Genomic DNA, 20230 nt, shown 5'->3' on the forward strand with positions numbered 1-20230 from the left:
GATAATATACCTAACCTAAACAATGTGTTGTGTCTTATCTCATGGACAGCTGTTTACGCAAATCCTGATGTGATAAATTTAGAGAACAAGCATGAAATATACTCAAAAATAAGGGTCTGTGTTTCAACAAGCGCAGTTATCTAAAGAATGTTTCCAGTTACTATGTACTACATTCGGAAGTACAACTCATAACATACGCCTGTTATCAGCTGATGGTTTGCCATGCCTTCTACAGTGCGGCTTCATTCGGAAGGAGTGGATCCTGCTACACATACACTAACTGGGAATATCAGAGACAATCTGGGAATAGATTTACACTGTTTAGACTCTACAGTCGGGAACAAAGTTATTTTTAAAATGTTGAAAAAGACGGGACCTCGTATGCTCTTGATTGCAGTGCATGGCTCAAAGAGAATGAAGCATGGCTGATGCGACTGACGAGAGAGGACAGTGAATATGACGTCACTTAGAATGCCGACACGCCGGTAGTAAGGCAGGGAAGTTTGCGGCGCAAGGCCATAATTTAATAATTGAAAGCAGTGATCAGGTTTACTGTGTGGTAGGCCTACTGCTGAACTGACATAGACAAATGACTGGCCATTAAGTTCTTTTGTATCAATATTTACTTATATGATAAAACGATACCCTTATCCCTTTCTTCTACGGGATCGAGTATGAAGTGAGACGAATCTTCATAGCGAGGTTTTTCGGCCTATGCCCTTGCTGACATCAACCTCACCAGAGTAATTGACGAGATGTAACGAATGACTTGATATGAGTAACTAAAACAGACTTTATATGTACCATAGGCCTAAAAGTCGTGTTCATTTTTTGTCCTTTTACGTTTAGAAACACTGCCTTCCGATGAAAATAGCCAGTATAACTTAAATACTTTCTAAGTTTGTTAAATAATAGTATGGAATGCTTACACATACAATTTATAGCTCTTTATAACCCAGAAGTCATGTGTTCGCTGCACGAAATTTTGAGGTTATCGCATATTGGACCCTCCTTTATTATTTTTGGCTGTAAAAGTGGAAAGGGTTCTAATACCCGAGTAAATATGGTAGTTTTATTGCATTCGGTATCCATGTAATGTTAAGATTTCTCAGGCGACACTTCGGAGATAAATATTGATATTTAGGTCATTTTGGCAAATTAAAAAAAAAATGAAAGGACTGAGTTTCTTCTTTCTTGTCACAAAAGTTATTCCGTTGAATTAAAACAATTTATCACTTTAATAAGGCTTTGTTTGTCAGTCTGCACACAGCAGAAATTGGTGTGGCATCTGCTGAACTGCTCTGTTAGGTAACGATGTCATTGTCATGATTCCACTCAATCAGATATGCCTGTTCTTTGCAATTACCCATCCATGTGATTGGCCAACAGCCCCCCTCCACTTCTCCCGATATATTTATACATAACCCATCCGTAAGATCTACCATATTTCTGAATGAATTTATATAGCCTTATACGGACTAATATTTCGGTACTCGACTTGTCATTTAGCAACATTGTATGCTTGTATTGGTATTCCTGATGGTACTACAATAGTGCGGACAACTATAAGTTTTGTTATTCTTGTATGTTTAATCATTTTTGTGGGTTCTTTGGTGCTAGACAATCTGTTTACTTTAGTGAAGTACGTGTGCAAGTAACCTCATGTTGTTGCGTATAAAGATACTATTATTATTGAAAGACAGTGTGCTGTAATCCATGGGAATAAACAATATGTATAAACATACATCAGCCTTAGCTAAGCGACGAGTTGCTGAACTTTTGATAGGAAGGAGTTCGGGATCAGCTATTACTGAACAGGAGTCTCCATTGAAGAAACCAGGGACAAAAGGTCACGAAATGTTATCGGAATCAGATTGTTCTCATCAGGAAAGTATCGCATCAACTTCAAGCCATGTAAATCCTGCACATATAGCCAACAATCGTGACATGACAGAAACTACAATCCCCATAACTTCGACTCAGGAAAAGTTGCATTGTGAAAAAGAAAATGCAGGTGAATCATTTTCCGCTCTTTGGAGAATGAGAAGAAGAAGAGACAAACTTCCAGAGTTACCAGTATTCGTACAGAAGCTGCTAAGAAAGAAAAGGAAGGAAAAATATACGGTTCTGGTGACGCTGAAGTATTGCATAATTCAACCTCAATCAATACATCCAATCCTTATTCCAAATCTGGTGTATTTAAATTTCGATGTAATGATTGTGGTTGCACGTATCTGGGTCAAACAGGACGCAACTTCAAAATCAGATATACGCCGTAAAGTTTAACAGGTTTTCCGCTGTAGGCCAGCACATACACGATCTAAAACATTAATTCACTACTGTAGAGCAAGACATTGAGATCCTGGAGATTTTAATAATTTTTTTTAGTGCTATTTGCTTTACGTCCCACTAACTACTCTTTTACGGTTTTCAGAGTAGCCGAGGTGCCGGAATTTTGTCCCGCAGGAGTTCTTTTATATGCCAGTAAATCTACCGACACTAGGCTGACGTATTTGAGCACCTTCAAATACCACCGGACTGAGCCAGGATCGAACCTGCCAAGTTGGGGTCAGAAGGCCAGCGCCTCAACCGTCTGAGCCACTCAACCCGGCCTGGAGATTTTAGATATGCTAAGTTTGCTGATGTTACAGAATGTTGCTATATACACTTGGATCAATACTTCAATCCAAACCTTAACTTAAATGAGATTTCTGAAAAATCAAAACTTCTATTTGATTTCCTTATTGCATTTTTTAAAAACATACGAGTTCTAGTCAATAGTTCGGTTTTTCGTGCTATGCGTAATAGTTTTTCTTGTTATTCCTTTCTTCCACTACGCCCCCTAGATCCCCCTCGGTCTTTCCTCCCACTTGCCCCTATTCCTCCTCTCCTGTCCTAACCCACCGTAGGCACCTGAATTTAATCATATCACTGCTCATAGTGCTTCATTACGCTTCGCTCAGTCATCGACCTTCTGAGGTGAGTCATATAAACATTTACGGTATTGGACACGATCTTATATCTTGCCTTCCCTCTGTGACATTATAACTATTACATTTCTTATTATTCACAGGTTCTGCACTTGAGCTGGGAAACATAGTTCTTGTTAATAGCTTAAGGACTTTAAGTACTTTCCCACCTCATCAGGCTTGCTTCACTGAACAATACTGTCAAAAAGGACCCTGCATAACTTCATGGGATCTGTTTTTATGATTGCACTATACGCAGAATTACGAAGTGTATTTAATTAAGCACAAAGAGTTGTATGAACAGAACTATTTTAATAATTTTGTGTGTGAATTTTAATTTGAATTCACCTTAAAATTACAATAATTATAGCGAACTTGAGTGCATACAATTTTAATAATTTGGTACAACACACCCTCAAGTCTTTGACTTCTTGAGAAACGAAGGACAAAGACTATATTTTTAAAGATATATATTCATATTAATTGTAATATTAAAAGATTATAATTTGTGATAATGTTGATGTTGATAATATTTATACGATTGCCAGTTTTCCAATGCCTCTGTTCAGCTAATGACGCAGTGTAGCATCGAAACTAGTTCTGAATAAACCTAATATGTTGTAATTACATCTGCACAACAAATTGTATAGTATTGAATAAGGTGGACCCTAAAACTTTTAAAAAGCTTTGTAATAGATACTCTCCATTTAAATTCTTCACTTTATTTAACACAAATTCATTAACTTGCATTTATCCTTTATACATAAAGTACATTTTAACATGAAGAAGATCAATACCCCCCCCCCCCCCCCCCCGTTCCCCTTTTCCTAGTAGGTGATGGAAAGTTCCACAACACTCGCATCGCTCCACCAATACTTCAACATCCTCTCTCTACAGTATAGTATGCTGATTATATCAATGAGAAGGAACTGACCTGCTCTCCCTTATCCAATACGAAGGATCCACAACGTTCCACCCCTCCCCTGCTTCTGCTCCACTCTTTGTTGAAAAACATGCTTTGCCCAAAACCTTCCAATAGCCTCTCCTTGACCGCATTTGTGAAATAGTGTTTGGAAACGAGCTAACCTTTGGCAATCCAGATAAGATCTTTCTTTTTTTCATAATGGTAATACGGTGATGGGTTATTATAAAATCGACATTATTTGTTAATGGGAAATTCTAAATTCCCATGCAGGGAATTAGATATTTTTCACCAATAATGCATGTCAAAAATGCCAAAAACATATCAGATGTAAGGCTTTTCATGCGTTTGCTCTATTAACGAGCGTTTCGTCTTAGGTCTGACACTAGACTCATCAGAGTGGGATGTGTCAGACCCTACCCACTGACGCTGGGGTGTATGCAGGTGAACTTATCAGAAGCCCTTATAAGAGGCACAGTCTGATAACTGCATAGGCCTAAAATATGCTGGTAAATATGGTAGCCTATTCTGTGAAACTCATTTAAGCCATGGCCACATTCCACATTTCTGGTGTTTCTCTAGTCTACCTGTTTTGTGGAAGAGGGATTACTGGACTTCCCTTATTGAATTTTGTTTTTACCGTTTGCTGTATGTCGCACGACATGGATAGGGTTTATATCGGCAATGTGATAGGGAAGGGCTAGGAGTGGGAAGGAAGCAGCCGTGGCGTTAATTGAAGTCCACCCCCAGCATTTTCCTGGTGTGAAATTGGGAAACCACAGAAAACCATCTGTAGGGCTGCCGACAGTGGAGTTCGAGCCCATTATCACCCGAATGCAAGCTTACAGCTGCACGACCCTAAACTCATGGCTAACTCACACGCTGTTAAAATTCCAATTGTCCTTGGGAAATAATAGAAGTCCAGTGCATTCTATCTTTCTTTGTAGGATATGGACCAAATGGTAAATGGCAGGGTTAGGTGCGGCCAGTATCCAGTAATAGGGAGGTAGTGGGTTCGAGCCCCACTGTCGGCAGCCCTGAAGATGTTTTTCCATGTTTTCCCATTTTCACACCAGGCAAATGCAGGGGCTGTACCTTAATTAAGGCCACGGCTGCTTCCTTCCATTTCCTAGACCATTCCTATCCCATCGTCGCCATAAGACATATCTGTGTCGGTGCGACGTTAAGCGGTATAGCAGCAGTAAATGGCAGGGTTGTACAGAATTGAGGTGCAGTTAAAGGAGTGTACACAAAGATATTATAATTACATAAATTTTAATATTTCTGCACGTTATAAGCAGATTTTAATATTAATAATAATCATCATCATCATCCCCATCTGAAGTTTCCCGCTGTTGGCCGGATCTGCTTCAGTAATTTTAATATTGAAAGAAAAATTGTCTTTCTTTTTCTCTATTGGAGAGATTCTGCTTCGCGCAAAATGGTTAATATTATAACGCCATAATTAGAGACCTAATTTTAAAGGTAATCCCTTGTTTTAATTTCACCACAAAGCACGAAATAATTAATTACATTATTCAAACTTTTCACTGACCATATTACGTGGTTCTGAAAAACCTTTAATTCCTTCTTAGTCTATATTACATTTTTAAAATTATTTCTTATTTTGGTCCTTTTTGACAGAATATTGCAGAAAATTCAGCTAATTCATATAATTTTCCAATAAGCCTGTAATTTTCCGAGACAAGCAAAAATGGCATCTTATGAATGTTGTCATCTTCTGATTTCCCTAGATTTTCTACAGATGTCAGAAGCCTACTGATATCTAAGAGAAAAACTTATTTTCATTGCTGTATCAGGTGGCTAATATACAAAAAAATTATATTATTTGACGTAAGATATTTCCTGAATGGCTCCAAACAAGGGCCGAGGCAGACAGGGATTTATATGTAGATGAAATAAACAGAGTGAAACAAATAGTTGTTGAATCCAAAAAGAAGTCGTGGGAAGATTTTGGTAATAACCAAGAAAGGCTAGGTCAAGCAGCAGGGAAACCTTTCTGGACAGTAATAAAGAATCTTAGGAAGGGAGGGAAGAAGGAAATGAACAGTGTTTTGAGTAAATCATGTGAAATCATAATAGATCCCAGGGAATCACTGGAGAGGTGGAGGGAATATTTTGAACATCTTCTCAAAGTAAAAGGAAATCATACTGGTGGTGTTGCGAACAGCCTAGCTCATGGGGAGGAGGAAAATGATGTTGGTGAAATTACGCTTGAGGAAGTGGAAAGGATGGTAAATAAACTCCATTGTCATAAAGCAGTAGGGATAGATGAAATTAGACCTGAAATGGTGTAGTATAGTGGGAAGGCAGGGATGAACTGGCTTCATAGAGTAGTAAAATTAGCATGGAGTGTTGGTAAAGTACCTTCAGATTGGACAAAAGCAGTAATTGCACTTATCTATAAGCAAGGGTACAGGAGGGATTGCAACAACTATCGAGGCATCTCATTGATTAGTATACCAGGCAAAGTATTCACTGGCATCTTGGAAGGGAGGGTGTGGTCAATCATTGAGAGGAAGTTGGATGAAAACCAGAGTGGTTTTAGACCACAGAGAGGCTGTCAGGATCAGATTTTCAGTATGCGCCAGGTAATTGAAAAATGCAACGAGAGGAATAGGCAGTTGTGTTTGTTTCGTAGATCAAGAGAAAGCATATGACACGGTATCAAGAGAAAAGATGTTTGCCATACTGGGGGACTATGGAATAAAGTGTAGATTATTAAAATCAATCGAAGACATTATGTTGACAATTGGGCTTCAGTGAGAATTGACGGTAGAATGAGTTCTTGGGGTTCAGGGTACTTACAGGGGTTAGACAAGGTTGTAATCTTTCACCTTTGCTGTTTGTAGTTTACATGGATCATCTGCTGAAAGGCATAAAAGGGCAGGGAGGGATTCAGTTAGGTGGAAATATAGTAAGCAGTCTGGCCTATGCTGACGACTTGGTCTTAATGGCAGATTGTGCCGAAAGCCTGCAGTCTAATATCTTGGAACTTGAAAATAGGTGCAATGAGTATAGTTTGAAAATTAGCCTAAGGAAGACAAAATTGATGTCAGTAGGTAAGAAATTCAACAGAATTGAAAGTCAGATTGGTGATAAAAAGCTAGAACAGGTATGTAATTTCAAGTATTCAGGTTGTGTGTTCACCCAGGTTGGTAATGTAGTGAGATCGAATCAAGGTGTAGTAAAGCTAATGGCAGTGAGCTCGCAATTGCGATCAACAGTATTTTGTAAGGAGGAAGTCAGCTCGCAGACGAAACTATCTTTACATCAGTCTGTTTTCAGACGAACATTGCTTTACGGAAGTGAAAGCTGGGTAGACTCATGAGATCTTATTCATAAGTTAGAAGTAACGGACATGAAAGTAGTGAGAATTATTGCTGGTACAAACAGGTGGGAACAATGGCAGGAGGGTACTTGGAATGAGGAGATAAGGGCTCATTTAGGAATGAACTCGATGGATGAAGCTGTACGCATAAACCGGCTTCGGTGGTGGGGTCATGTGAGGTGAATGGAGGAGGATAGGTTACCTAGGATAATGGATTGTTATGGAGGGTAAGAGAAGTAGAGGTAGACCAAGACGACGATGGTTGGACTCGGTATCTAACGATTTAAAGATAAGAGGTATAGAACTAAACGAGGCCACAGCACTAGTTGCAAATAGAGGACTGTGGCAGCATTTAGTAAATTCATAGAGACTTGCAGACTGAACACTGAAAGGCATAACAGTCTATAATGATAATGTATGTATGTATGTATGTATGTATGTATGTATGTATGTATGTATGTATGTATGTTTTTCATGTATGTATGTATGTATGTATGTATGTATGTATGTATGTATGTATTTCCTGGAAACTGTTGAATACGAAACCTAGGCTAACATTTCAATGGTCATCAGGCTTCTTATACAGAATGCGAGTAATGCCAATGTAGATATTTTTTTTTAGTTGCATTATGTTGTTTGAACATTGCTGTTGTGGTATTTTTCATTTTGGCATTGATTTAATTGATATTGTGTACATGACGTGCAAAATAAGATGTGAAATGACTGATGAAATACTCTTGGGTGGATATTTCCTCTAGAATAACTGTAGCAATAGTGGGAACTTTTGAACTGAATCAACACTGAAAATTAAACACTTTTTTCAGGTGAAGGTGGACAAAATTTGTCCTTTTGCAGAAAATTTCAAGTACAAATGGTCCAAGAACAACAGAGGCAAAGTATACAAAAAAGCGATCTGGGAATGTTGCAAGGTAATGTATATTCTTTGGTCACTATATATAATCTAGTTAATCACCCACAAATATTATTTTCTTTACATTGGCAGGAGGTTTCTAAATACAACAACAACAACAACAACTCTTCGGGTAGCTTGCAAGTTAAATTAAATGACACTGGTTAAAAATACACAAGTTCAAGCATGGTTCTACAGTACGCATGGACTGCTGCAGAGACCCTTGGCTGAGAATGGTTCCTAAGTCCAAGCCACCCTACCCTCTTGTCCTGTCATGCAGCCTTCTCTCCTTTCACTCGGGTTGCTTGACAGGTACTGCTACTCTTTCACGTGTCGCTAAGTTGAATAAATAGGGCTACGCAACCTCGCAATCATCCCATCTCCTTGGCTGAATGGTAGGCGTAGTTGCCTTTGGTTCAGAGGGCCCGAGGTTCAATTTCAATCTTAAATGGTTTCTAGAAAATAGATCTCGGAGAATTAGAGTAGGCGAAGCGTTAGCTGACCCTGTAATAATCAGAGGGGAATTCCTCAAGGCAGTATTGATTGGACCTTTATGTTTTCGTATGTATATAAATGATATGAGTAAAGGAGTGGAATCAGAGGTTATTCTGTATAGAGTAATAAATAAGTTACAAGATTGTGAGCAACTGCAAAATGACCTCGATAATGTTGTGAGATGGACAGTAGGCAGTGGTATGAGGATAAACAGGGTTAAAGGTCAGGTTGTGAGTTTCACAAATAGGAAAAGTTCTCTGCCTTTTAATTACTGTATTGATGGGATGAAAGTTCCTTTTTGCGATCATTGTGAGTATCTGGGTGTTAATATAAGGAAAGATCTTCATTGGGGTAATCACATAAATGGGATTGTAAATAAAGGATACAGATCTCTGCACATGGTTATGATGGTGTTTAGGGGTTATAGTAAGGATGTAAAGGAGAGGGCATATAAGTCTCAGGTAAGATCCCAACTAGAGTATGGTTGCAGTGTATGGGACCCTCACCAGGATTACTTGATTCAAGAACTGGAAAAAATCCAAAGAAAAGCAGCTCGATTTGTTCTGGGTGATTTCCAACAAAAGAGTAGCGTTTCAAAAATGTTGTGAAGTTTGGGCTGCGAAGAACTGGGAGAGAGGAGATGAGCTGCTCGACTGAGTGGTATGTTCCTAGCTGTCAGCGGAGAAATGGCGTGGAGTGACATTAGTAGACGAATAAGTTTGAGTGGCGTTTTTAAAAGTAGGAAAGATCACAATATGAAGATAAAATTTGAATACAAGAGGACAAATTGGGGCAAATATTCATTTATAGGTAGGGGAGTTAGGGATTGGAATAACTTATCAAGAGAGATGTTCAATAAAATTCCAGTGTCATTGAAATAATAAGGCTGGGAAAACAAGATAGGGAATCTGCACCTGGGCAACTGCCCTATATGCAGATCAGCATTGATTGATTGATTGATTCTCCTGGCTTGGGGACTTGATGTTTATGCTGTTCACAACATTCCTGCAACTCACACACCACTCTCAACTATCCTCCACTAAAATAACATGCAGATTATCATACATGGCAGATGCCAGTGTGCCTTTCAATGATTGCACCAGGCTAGCAATAGCCACACAAAATTATTATTATTATTATTATTATTATTATTATTATTATTATTATTATTATGGGGGTCATTTCATAAGCAATGGCAACTATGGTATATCTTGTGATAATGAGAAAATCTGCTACAGGAGGTCACGGCAGAGGTTGAAATGAAACACACGCATTGGAACTCAGTGTGAAATTATTCTGCATGATAAAAATGAATCAAAATCATACTCAACTACTGTCCTTGAAAATAATCTCCCAGTACATCCACACAGCTTAGCCAACGATGGGGAAGGCGTTGAATACCATTGGCATTGCCATCAATGTGTGCCACCTGTCACCGTTATGCCGTGATGATTTCCGCCTTGTTTGTAAAGTGCCTCCCACACAAGGGTTTCTTCAGTTGCGGAATGAGGTCAAAGTCGCATCGACTGATATCTGGTGAGTAGGATGGGTGTGGTAAAATTTCCCACCGCCACTGCCACCACACCGGGGTGACTAGAGTGGGACATTGATGTTGATGATGATGACGACGACGACGACCGCTGTACACAGTTCTCAAGATGTCTCCGGTGTGGACTGTAGGGTTGTGCCGAATTGTATGTCGCAGAAGGTACAGCTGAAAGTTGTGTTAGTATTGGGCATTGACGGTGTGGTACTCATTAACGGCGTGACACTACATAATACCGTGGCTGTCGTACGCCAGAGTGAGCATGACTTTTGTGTGTGATGGATACCGTCGCACCTTGTGTCGTGGTGAAAATGGATACTGCCATTCTGCTGATTGTGTCTTCAATTCTGGTTCATACGCTCGTGCCTTGGTTTCGTCGATCACTATAGTGTGATTGAGCACTTCATTCTCTTCTGCTCAGATCGCTCCAGGTTGATATGGCTGGTCTCATATCACACCCGCTTTTGCACCTCTGGCAACTGATATGGTACTCATTTTGAACATTTCTTCCACACTTCAATTCCTGCCATAAAATGCACAACACTGTTGCCTTTGAAATAGCCGGCCCATGGTATTAATTCCTGCACACACCGAGCTCGATAGCTGCAGTCGCTTAAGTGCAGCCAGTGTCCAGTATTCGGGAGAAAGTAGGTTCGAACCCCACTGTCGGCAACCCTGAAAATGGTTTTCCGTGGTTTCCCATTTTCACACCAGGCTGTACCTTAATTAAGGCCACGGCCGCTTCCTTCCCACTCCTAGCCCTTCCCTGTCCCATCGTTGCCATAATACCTATCTGTGTCGGTGCGACGTAAAGCAAATAAAAAAATTTAAAAAAAAGAAAATTCCTGCACACTCCTCTGTTAAACACTGTTCAATTACAGCCACGGACAGGTCAGCACGGGCAGATGTGGGTCGCCCACATCGTGGCGAGTCTGTCATATGCTGCACGTCCATGTCGGAAAGCAACCAGCGAGCGTGCAAATGTTTGATAGTGCAATGCCCGATTACCTACAGCTGCTCGTAGTTCCGCATGACACTGAATAGAATTTCTGCCAGCGAGAAAGGCAGTTTTCACGTAGGCTGGCTGTCCCACTCTTGCTTAACCCCGCAACCGGCAGGCGTCGTGATCGCTACTCATTTCCTTGTTAATCAGCCGCTATCGAGATGCATTACGCCAGCGCTGACTAATACCGAGATAGCGCCTTGACACTCAACATCTTTAAGACGTCCTGTATCGTGTTGTTGAGAAAACTCTACTCTATAAATACAGCAAAATTCTGAGGTAGTTTAGTGTGACACAGTGTGCGGTATACACGTGGAAAAACGAGAACGCTTTGCAGACGGTCATTCTGTTGTGCTTGCTGTGGTTTTCCGATGTGCGTTAGCTTTCGTGGCGCAAAATGAGTGAATTGTCACGAAGTAGTGTAATTCGTAGTTGTTTGTTTGATCTGGACAGCGAAGGTGATAGTGACGTATCTTTAGAAGGAATTGACGATTTTGACAGTAATTCGTCAGGTAGTGGCGAGTTACATTATCCTAGGCTATGTGATTTCGACACTGATATTGACAATGATGTGGAACACGATGAACCAGCCACTGATGATAATAATGATAATGACGGTAATGCAGTTGAGCAAACAGAACCTGAGTGGACATGAGTTTATCCTCCAGAGCCAGAAATAAAAGTGGAAGAGAAGTTCAAGTTTTGAAATGCAGGTATACGAATTTGCCCTCCGAGAAACAGTCCCCATCTAACATATTTCTATTTGTTTTTCTCCAATGCTATCTGGAATCTTTTAGTGACTGATACTAAATAATAAGCACAGGAAATTATTCAAAATAAAATGAATTCCAGAAATATGGGTTCGTATTCTCGTCTGCAAAAATGGGTTGACGTTACAATATCAGAAATGAAAAAAATTCATTTCTCTAGTTATAAATATAGGTCTGATCCCTAATAACAACATTGAAAAATAGTGGCGCACTTCAAAATCGCAAATATTTCCATATTTTTCTAAAGTCATGTCACTAAAACGCTTCGACTGAAATGAAATATTCTATAACCTGTTGGTAATGGTAATTTTTGATGCCTACATACTCTATAGTTTGAACACCGACAAACCCCTTGAACATGAGGAATTTATGATTAGTGTCGTCAAAGGTCTTGTAGATGAAGAAACTCTTCAAAACATTTCACTGGACCTTCAGGAGAAATGGGACATCAGCTGGTACGCCTCCCAGGAAAGAAACTGCCGTTGTGCCCTGTCTGGTCGACTGCAGAAAAAGTCATGCACCCACTTCTGGTGCCCAGGAAGTAATTATGGTGTCCATAAACAGTAGTACCATAAATTAGAACATTCTTGGAGGCCTATGAAAGCAGGAAGAAAGACGAGCCACCCTGAAGGTAGCGAGGATGAATCTAAGTAGACTCACGTGTTGGTGCGATGTGCTTGTGTTATTTCAGTTCAATTATACTTCACAATACTTCAATGTAGTGAAACCTTTCTACGTACTTTCAATCAGAACAAATTGTGCAAATATTGTATATAGTAAAATCGTCATATAGTGTTACTTTTTACGTACACGTTGCCCAGAACTTTAGAATTATTTTGGAATACTTAGCGTGTGTTGGATACTTCGCCGATACTGCTTCATGATATTTAATTTGAGAAGTTTAATTTCCTACTGTAGTATTTTTCATCCTTTTCTGAATAAAATGACTTGTTAAACATAAAAATAAATTGAAAATAACATTTTTATGAATTTTTTTAAAAGTTGCTTGCAAAACTAGCCTAAAAGCTTGCCGCTTGAAGGTAAACCGCTTGTCGGTTCCAGGGTTAAAACATCTTGTAGCATGGCCAATCTCAGATGGAATATTTCAGTTACTGGTACTGTGCCATCATCGCATGGGGTCGCAAACTGCCGGTTGATTTTGGTATTGTTTGCCACCAGCTTTTGAATGTATTTAATGTGATTACGGTGGTTCCACATGTTCGCACGATATACCATGACTTGCGGAATAACTGTAATATTATTATTTGTATTGTTGTTATTATTATTATTATTATTATTATTATTATTATTATTATTATTATTATTATTATTATTATTAAGAGGACAGCTTATATACCAGGCAGGGTTCAGAAATATCTGTTCTGATTTTTCTGTTGATATTATTTCATTCTCTGTCCAATACTCCAGTACTTGCTTCTTATTTAATTTTCCCCTCGTCCAGAATTTCAGAATTGTTTTATCTCCAATGACACAATCTGAGACATTGCATTAAAATGTTCATAATTTTTTCCTATAAGAGAGGGTAAAAAACTCTTTTCAAATTTTGCAGAGTTCCCTTTCCACACCACACATTACTATTATTATTATTATTATTATTATTATTATTATTATTATTATTATTATTATTATTATTATTATTACACAGGCAAAAAAGTTAGGGGAGCATGTTTTGTAACATCTGGTACGTGAACCTTAATTTGGTAGATGTGGTTCCAATGGTTGTACAGCATACCTTGATACCTTAGCTACTAAGGGTATGTCAAATCGAAGTTATACTCCATGTGTAGGCGTAGCCATGTTTTAAAACTGTCAGGTGACCCCTCAAGAGAAAGTGAGTAGCGGTGTGTCCGTGTGTTGTGAGGTACACAGACTACTGCGGTCATTGGGGCATGTTGTATGTAAACCAGCACATCCCATGAGAAATCTTAACGAGGTTCAAGTCTCAAGGGCTGTCACTTTGATCCAGGAAGGATGGACTTTTCGTTGTGTTGCTGTGGATCTCAAGTGTCAACGCTTGTGGAATCGCTACAATGTGACAAGCCAGTTCACAAGGAGGGTTGGACAAGGTCGTTGATGCATGACAACCCCACAGGATGACCGATATCTGACCATCTGTGCGTTGTGGCGTCGTTCAGGAACTGCCAGAGAAGTGCAACAAGACCTCGGGAGGGGTCACTTGAGTCACGATTGTCTGTCCAGACACTAAGGAAAAGGTTAAGAGAAGTGTCCTTATTACCCAGACCTCCTGTTTGAGTGCCCATTTAACGAAGCAACATCATGGAGCTCGCCTTCTGCTTACCCGAACCCAGGTCAACTGGCAACTTCGCCAGTGGAGACCTGTGTTGTTAATATACGAGTCCAGATTTCTCGTACGCAGCGTGATGGTTGTCAACTTGTATGGAGACGTCGTGGTCAGCAGTACATTCCAAATGTGGTCCGGGAAGGCGACCAATTCGGACAAGGTTTTGTGATGGTGTGGGGTGACATCAGTGTTGATAGCCGTACGGATCTTGTCGTCCGTGGCAATCTTACTGCTGCGGGGTACATGTGTTGGTTGCTGCATACGGTGTTGGCTCTAAATTCATACTTGTTCAAAACAATGCCGGGTCTCTTGTAGCACGCATCACCAGGGCTGTCTTGCGAGAACAGAACTTAAAATGAATGCAAGATTTATTGTTCCACCTTCTCAAGACTTTAAATCATTTAACGTTTAACAAAACATAACAATATGATAGTGTCAGGTACTAGTTTCGGTCCATTTTTGGACCATCATCAGCCTAGCCGAAATAAAAAGCAAAAGACATAATCTAAAAATGAAGTAATATGGATGGATGGATGGTAATAGAACGACATACAAGTAAAAACCTTATACATAAGTTACAATAAATGTAACCAAAATATGTTAAAATTAACAGACGAATAAAATTTTTGTGATGTTGTTTAAAATTTCTTGATGCCAAAGTCTTAGATTGACGGTTGAACTCGTGTTGCACATTTAAATTCAAGTGAAGTCTTAAGTTTCTGGAAAGTTCTGAGAGCGACTTCCACGATGGCGCAGAGTGAATTGTCCAATATGACCAATATAGACTTGACGAATTGAGAAAGCTGGACTTGTTCTATGTAGCATGAACAAATGCTTGTGTTTAAAAGAAGTCTCAATTCAGTCGGAACCCAAGAACCTGAAGAACAAAATTAGAATTAACTCGAAAATCTGATAGAGAAAAGTACTAACGAGTACTCACCTTGCGTTTGTTTGGAACGAGCTGCTGAAAGGAGTGCAACAGACAGAGTGAGCGTCACGCTGCGTAGATCAGCAAGAGAGGAGAAGGGATGCGGGGAGAGGGAAGGACGGATGACGTAAGTGTGGAAGGATTCGGGAGGGAGGGAAGGGGAAATGGTTCAGGATGGGTTAGGAGAGAGGGAAGTTAATGGAATTTGAGGTGGAAGGGCAAACAAGAATGAGTTAGCTATTTTAAATTCCCTATGGGGAACATCTGTATTATCTGATGGCCAGGCAGGCATCAATATTTGGAAATGAGACATAGCTCGCATAGTGCATTGGCACTGCTTGTGGTTTCAAGTAGCCTATGCAGTGGCCTCCACGGTATGCACTAGCCTTGCGTCTTGGGTGGTGTCCCAACTGATGAGCCTAACTTAGCACACGAGGGCGAAACGCAGGCAACCAAGAATGAGTTAGCTGGAAAATTTATAATGTTCAATAATGGACCATTACATTGGTATTATGTCCATGTCTGTTTCATTGTTCGCGAAGCTATGGTTATAATCGACCATATGTTGGCCGATGGCTGAAGATTTGTTGTATTTAGCTGCGTTAAAATGTTCAGAGTATCTGATATTGAAACTCCTACCGGTCTGCCTTATGTAAGAAATATTTGAACATGTGTTACATCTGATTCTGTAGACACCTGATTTTGAGTATCTGTTTATTTTATTAATATGTGAAGTGTTATGTAAGATTTGCATGTTGTTGTTGCTGGTTTTGAAGGCTATTTTCATGCCTTTTTTCTTTAAAATATTAGTAATTATGCGAATTCCATTAACATAGGTAAAAGTGGAGACAGAGTCGTGTTTAGATGGTTCTTTTTTAAGTGTGGTCTTAGGTCGGAATTTGTGTTTACTAATGATATTTTCTATGAATTGATTATTATAACCGTTGGATCTAGCGATGTGACGGATAGTATTCAATTCCGTGTGAAGATCTTTTTTGTTCATGGGTACGTTAAATGCTCTATGTAAGAGACTATTATAAGTTGCTTTTTTGTGGGGGAAGGGATGAAATGAATCTTGTCGGATTGTGACGGCCGATTGGGTGGGTTTTCTATATATCTTGTAGGTTAAGGATTCTTGTTGTCTAGTAATGGTGAGATCCAAAAAAATGATTTTTTGATCTACCTATGACTCCAAAGTGAACTTAATTTAAGGATCAATGTTATTTAATGTTTGAAGTGTGGTATTAGCATCTTGCAGGTTCTCGTTAATAACTACAAGGACATCGTCGACGTATCTAGCACAAAAGAGGAAGTTATCAAATTTATTGTTGATTTTTGTGTGCTCGAGAAAGTCTAAATAAATTTCTACGAGAATCCCGGAAGCCAGTGAACCCATTGCTAGACCGTTTTGTTGGTGAATAGTACCATTAAACGTAAAAAAGTTGTTGTTAACTATCAAATGATGAAGCTAACCAAGCTAAAAGAAAAGCCTTTCAATATCTAGGCATTAAATTAAAAATAGCCAAATTAGGCAAAGACATAGATTTTCTCAAGAAGTGCATTCAGTTCGATCTAACACCAAATTTCTTAAGACATAACAAAAAGAAACATCGTATTTCGTTACAAACTTCAAATGATGAAGCTAACCAAGCTAAAAGAAAAGCCTTTCAATATCTAGGCATTAAATTAAAAATAGCCAAATTAGGCATAGACATAGATTTTCTCAAGAAGTGCATTCAGTTCGATCTAACACCAAATTTCTTAAGACATAACAAAAAGAAACATCGTATTTTGTTACAAACTTCTAAAACTCAAACCAAGACTAACAAAATCTGGTTGAAAGATGAAATCAAGTTTTTGTATAAGAAAAAATTATTTGTCAACCTTAAATTATACGAGTCTCACCTCTCGGCAACTAAAACGTTATCTAAAGCACATTGGACAATCTTTCTCCAATCAGTTGAAGATAAATTATTTTTAAAGCTATCTAGAAAACAACATACTTTGAATAATAAATTAGAGGAACTAAAGAAATCCAAATCGCAGGACCATCAAATTAAACGCAATAATAGACCAACAAATGACTGTAACAAAATCCATCCACCCGTAATCAATCTATCCAATACTCCCTTAAATGCAAATGAAGAAATAATTTTAGCCAAGGGTCCAAAACATAATTGGCCCAATTCAAACACAACCAACTCAATCATCACAATGATAACAGAATCGGAACTGGCCATTTCTAAAACACCTTCAGACACAAGATGAACTAAGATACGAAATCAAAAAGAAGCTTAACAACTTCCTCTCTTGTAAGAACTCACACAATTTTTCCAATTCTAACAATGAGAACATACAAACTGACCTGAAACTCCTACATGCCCTGAAAAAGAAAATTAAAGATAACGACTTAATTGTAACAAAGGCTGACAAAGGTAACACACGATGGTCATCATAGATAAGAATGAATATATCAGCAAAACATCCGATTTCTTTAAAAATAGTTCTTTATCTATAGTTAAAAAAGATCCCACACAAAAAATCCAGACTCCTATAACAAACCTTTAAAAATTCTTCCTTTCTGTTCACTGAACAAGAAAAAAGCCAGCTCATTAATATGAACCCCGGACTTCCCATGGCTAGAGCCCTTCCTAAAATTCATAAAGCCGGTGTGCCCATTCGCCCAATTATCAACTTTAGACTGAGTCCCCTATATAAAACTACGCAATTTATCCAAAAGTTTCTAAGTAATAATTACCTTTTTTCATCTAAGAAGTCGGTTAGAAACTCCCTCGAATTAATAGACAAACTTAATAACTTCAATATGCGACCTAACTATTCACTCCATTCTTTCGACATTGTTAATATATACCCCAGTATACCAATTTCAAAACTAATTCCCATCATCAAAAATAATGTAAAAAAAAAAAAAAAAAAAAAAAAAAGGTCACCTAACTAAACTGGAAATTAAAGATTTTTATAACACTGCTTAAATTGATAGTTAACAACAACTTTTTTACTTTTAATGGTACTATTTACCAACAAAACGGTCTAGCAATGGGTTCACTGGCTTCCGGGATTCTAGAGAACACAAAAATCAACAATAAATTTGATAACATCCTCTTTTGGGCTAGATACGTCGACGATATCCTTGTAGTTATTAATGAGAACCTGCAAGATGCTAACACCACCTTTAAACATTAAATAACATTGATCCTTACATTAAGTTCACTTTGGAGTCAGAGGTAGATCAAAAAATCAATTTTTTGGATGTCACCATTACTAGACAACAGGAATCCTTAACCTACAAGATATATAGAAAACCCACCCAATCGGCCGTCACAATCCGACAAGATTCATTTCATCCCTTCCCCCACAAAAAGCAATTTATAATAGTCTCATACATAGAGCATTTAACGTACCCATGAACAAAAAAGATCTTCACACGGAACTGAATACTATCCGTCACATCGCTAGATCCAACGGCTATAATAATCAATTCATAGAAAATATCACTAGTAAACACAAATTCCCACCTAAGACCACACTTAAAAAAGAACCATCTAAACACGACTCTGTCTCCACTTTTACCTATGTTAATGGAATTCAGATAATTACTAATGTTTTAAAGAAAAAAGGCATGAAAATAGCCTTCAAAACCAGCAACAACAACATGCAAATCTTACATAACACTTCACGTATTAATAAAATAAACGGATACTCAAAATCAGGTGTCTACAGAATCAGAATCAGATGTAACACATGTTCAAATATTTCTTACATAGGGCAGACCGGTAGGAGTTTCAATATCAGATACTCTGAACATTTTAACACAGCTAAGTACAACAAATTTTCAGCCATCGGCCAACATATGGTCGATTATAACCCTAGTTTCACGAACATTAAAACAGACATGGACATACTCGAAATAGTTAAAAAGGGACCTCTACTCAACATAATTGAGAGCTTTTACATACATTTGGATCAATATTTTAATACCAACTACAATCTTAACGAAATTACTGAGAAACCCAACATTTTATTCGATCTTTTCATTTCCTATTATAGGAAAAACAAATCAGCTGTTCATAACCCTTTCTTTAAATCAATTAAGGGTCCCCTTCCACCTCAAATTCCATTAACTTCCCTCTCTCCTAACCCCTTCCCTTCACTCTCTCCCGTCTCCTTCCACACTTACGCCATCCTTCCCCCCGCGTCCCTTCTCCTCTCTTGCTGATCTATGCTGCGTGATGCTCACTCTGTCTGTTGCACGCCTTTCAGCAGCTCGTTTCAAACAAACGCAAGGTGATTACTCGTTATTTCACACACTTACACCCCGTCCCTTAGTACTTTTCTCTATCAGATTTTCGAGTTAATTCTAATTTTGTTCTTCAGGTTCTTTGGGTTCCGACTGAATTGAGACTTCTTTTAAACACAAGCATTTGTTCATGCTACATAGAACAAGTCCAGCTTTCTCAATTCGTCAAGTCTATATTGGTCATATTGGACAATTCACTCTGCACCATCGTGGAAGTCGCTCTCAGAACTTTCCAGAAACTTAAGACTTCACTTGAATTTAAATGTGCAACACGAGTTCAACCGTCAGTCTAAGACTGAAGAAATTTTAAACGACATCACAAAGATTTTATTTGTCTGTTAATTTTAACATATTTTTTTAATATTTATTGTAACATGTCATTCCACTACCATCCATCCTCTTGTTCATCCATATTACTTCATTTTTAGATTATGTCTTTTGCTTTTAATTCCGGCTAGGCTGATGATGGTCCAAAAATAGACCAAAACTAGTACCTGACACTATCATATTGTAAAGTTTTGATAAACGTTAAATGATTTTAAGTATTGAGAAGGTGGAACAATAAATCTTGTATTTATTTTAAGTTTTTAAGAAGTGTTAGTGGGCGTCCTGTTCCACCACAGACTCTCCAAGACCTCTAACAGGCTCTCATTGAAGATTGGGTCCTGATAACGCAGCGTGACCTCCTTCGACA

The 20230-nt window shown here is 38.6% G+C and overlaps 1 protein-coding gene across 1 annotated transcript in view; it reads left to right on the forward strand.

Annotated features, from left to right (window-relative positions):
- The window catches only part of LOC136863539 (uncharacterized), a 229438-nt gene that overhangs the window by 55585 nt on the left and 153623 nt on the right, over positions 1-20230 (forward strand). Inside the window, exon 2 of the mRNA XM_067139925.2 lies at positions 8068-8172. Coding sequence (XP_066996026.2) covers positions 8068-8172 — 105 coding nt within the window. The remainder of the gene's footprint in view (positions 1-8067; positions 8173-20230) is intronic.

The sequence above is a fragment of the Anabrus simplex genome, chromosome 2, assembly GCF_040414725.1.
Source record: "Anabrus simplex isolate iqAnaSimp1 chromosome 2, ASM4041472v1, whole genome shotgun sequence".
Taxonomy (NCBI): Eukaryota; Metazoa; Arthropoda; class Insecta; order Orthoptera; family Tettigoniidae; genus Anabrus; species Anabrus simplex.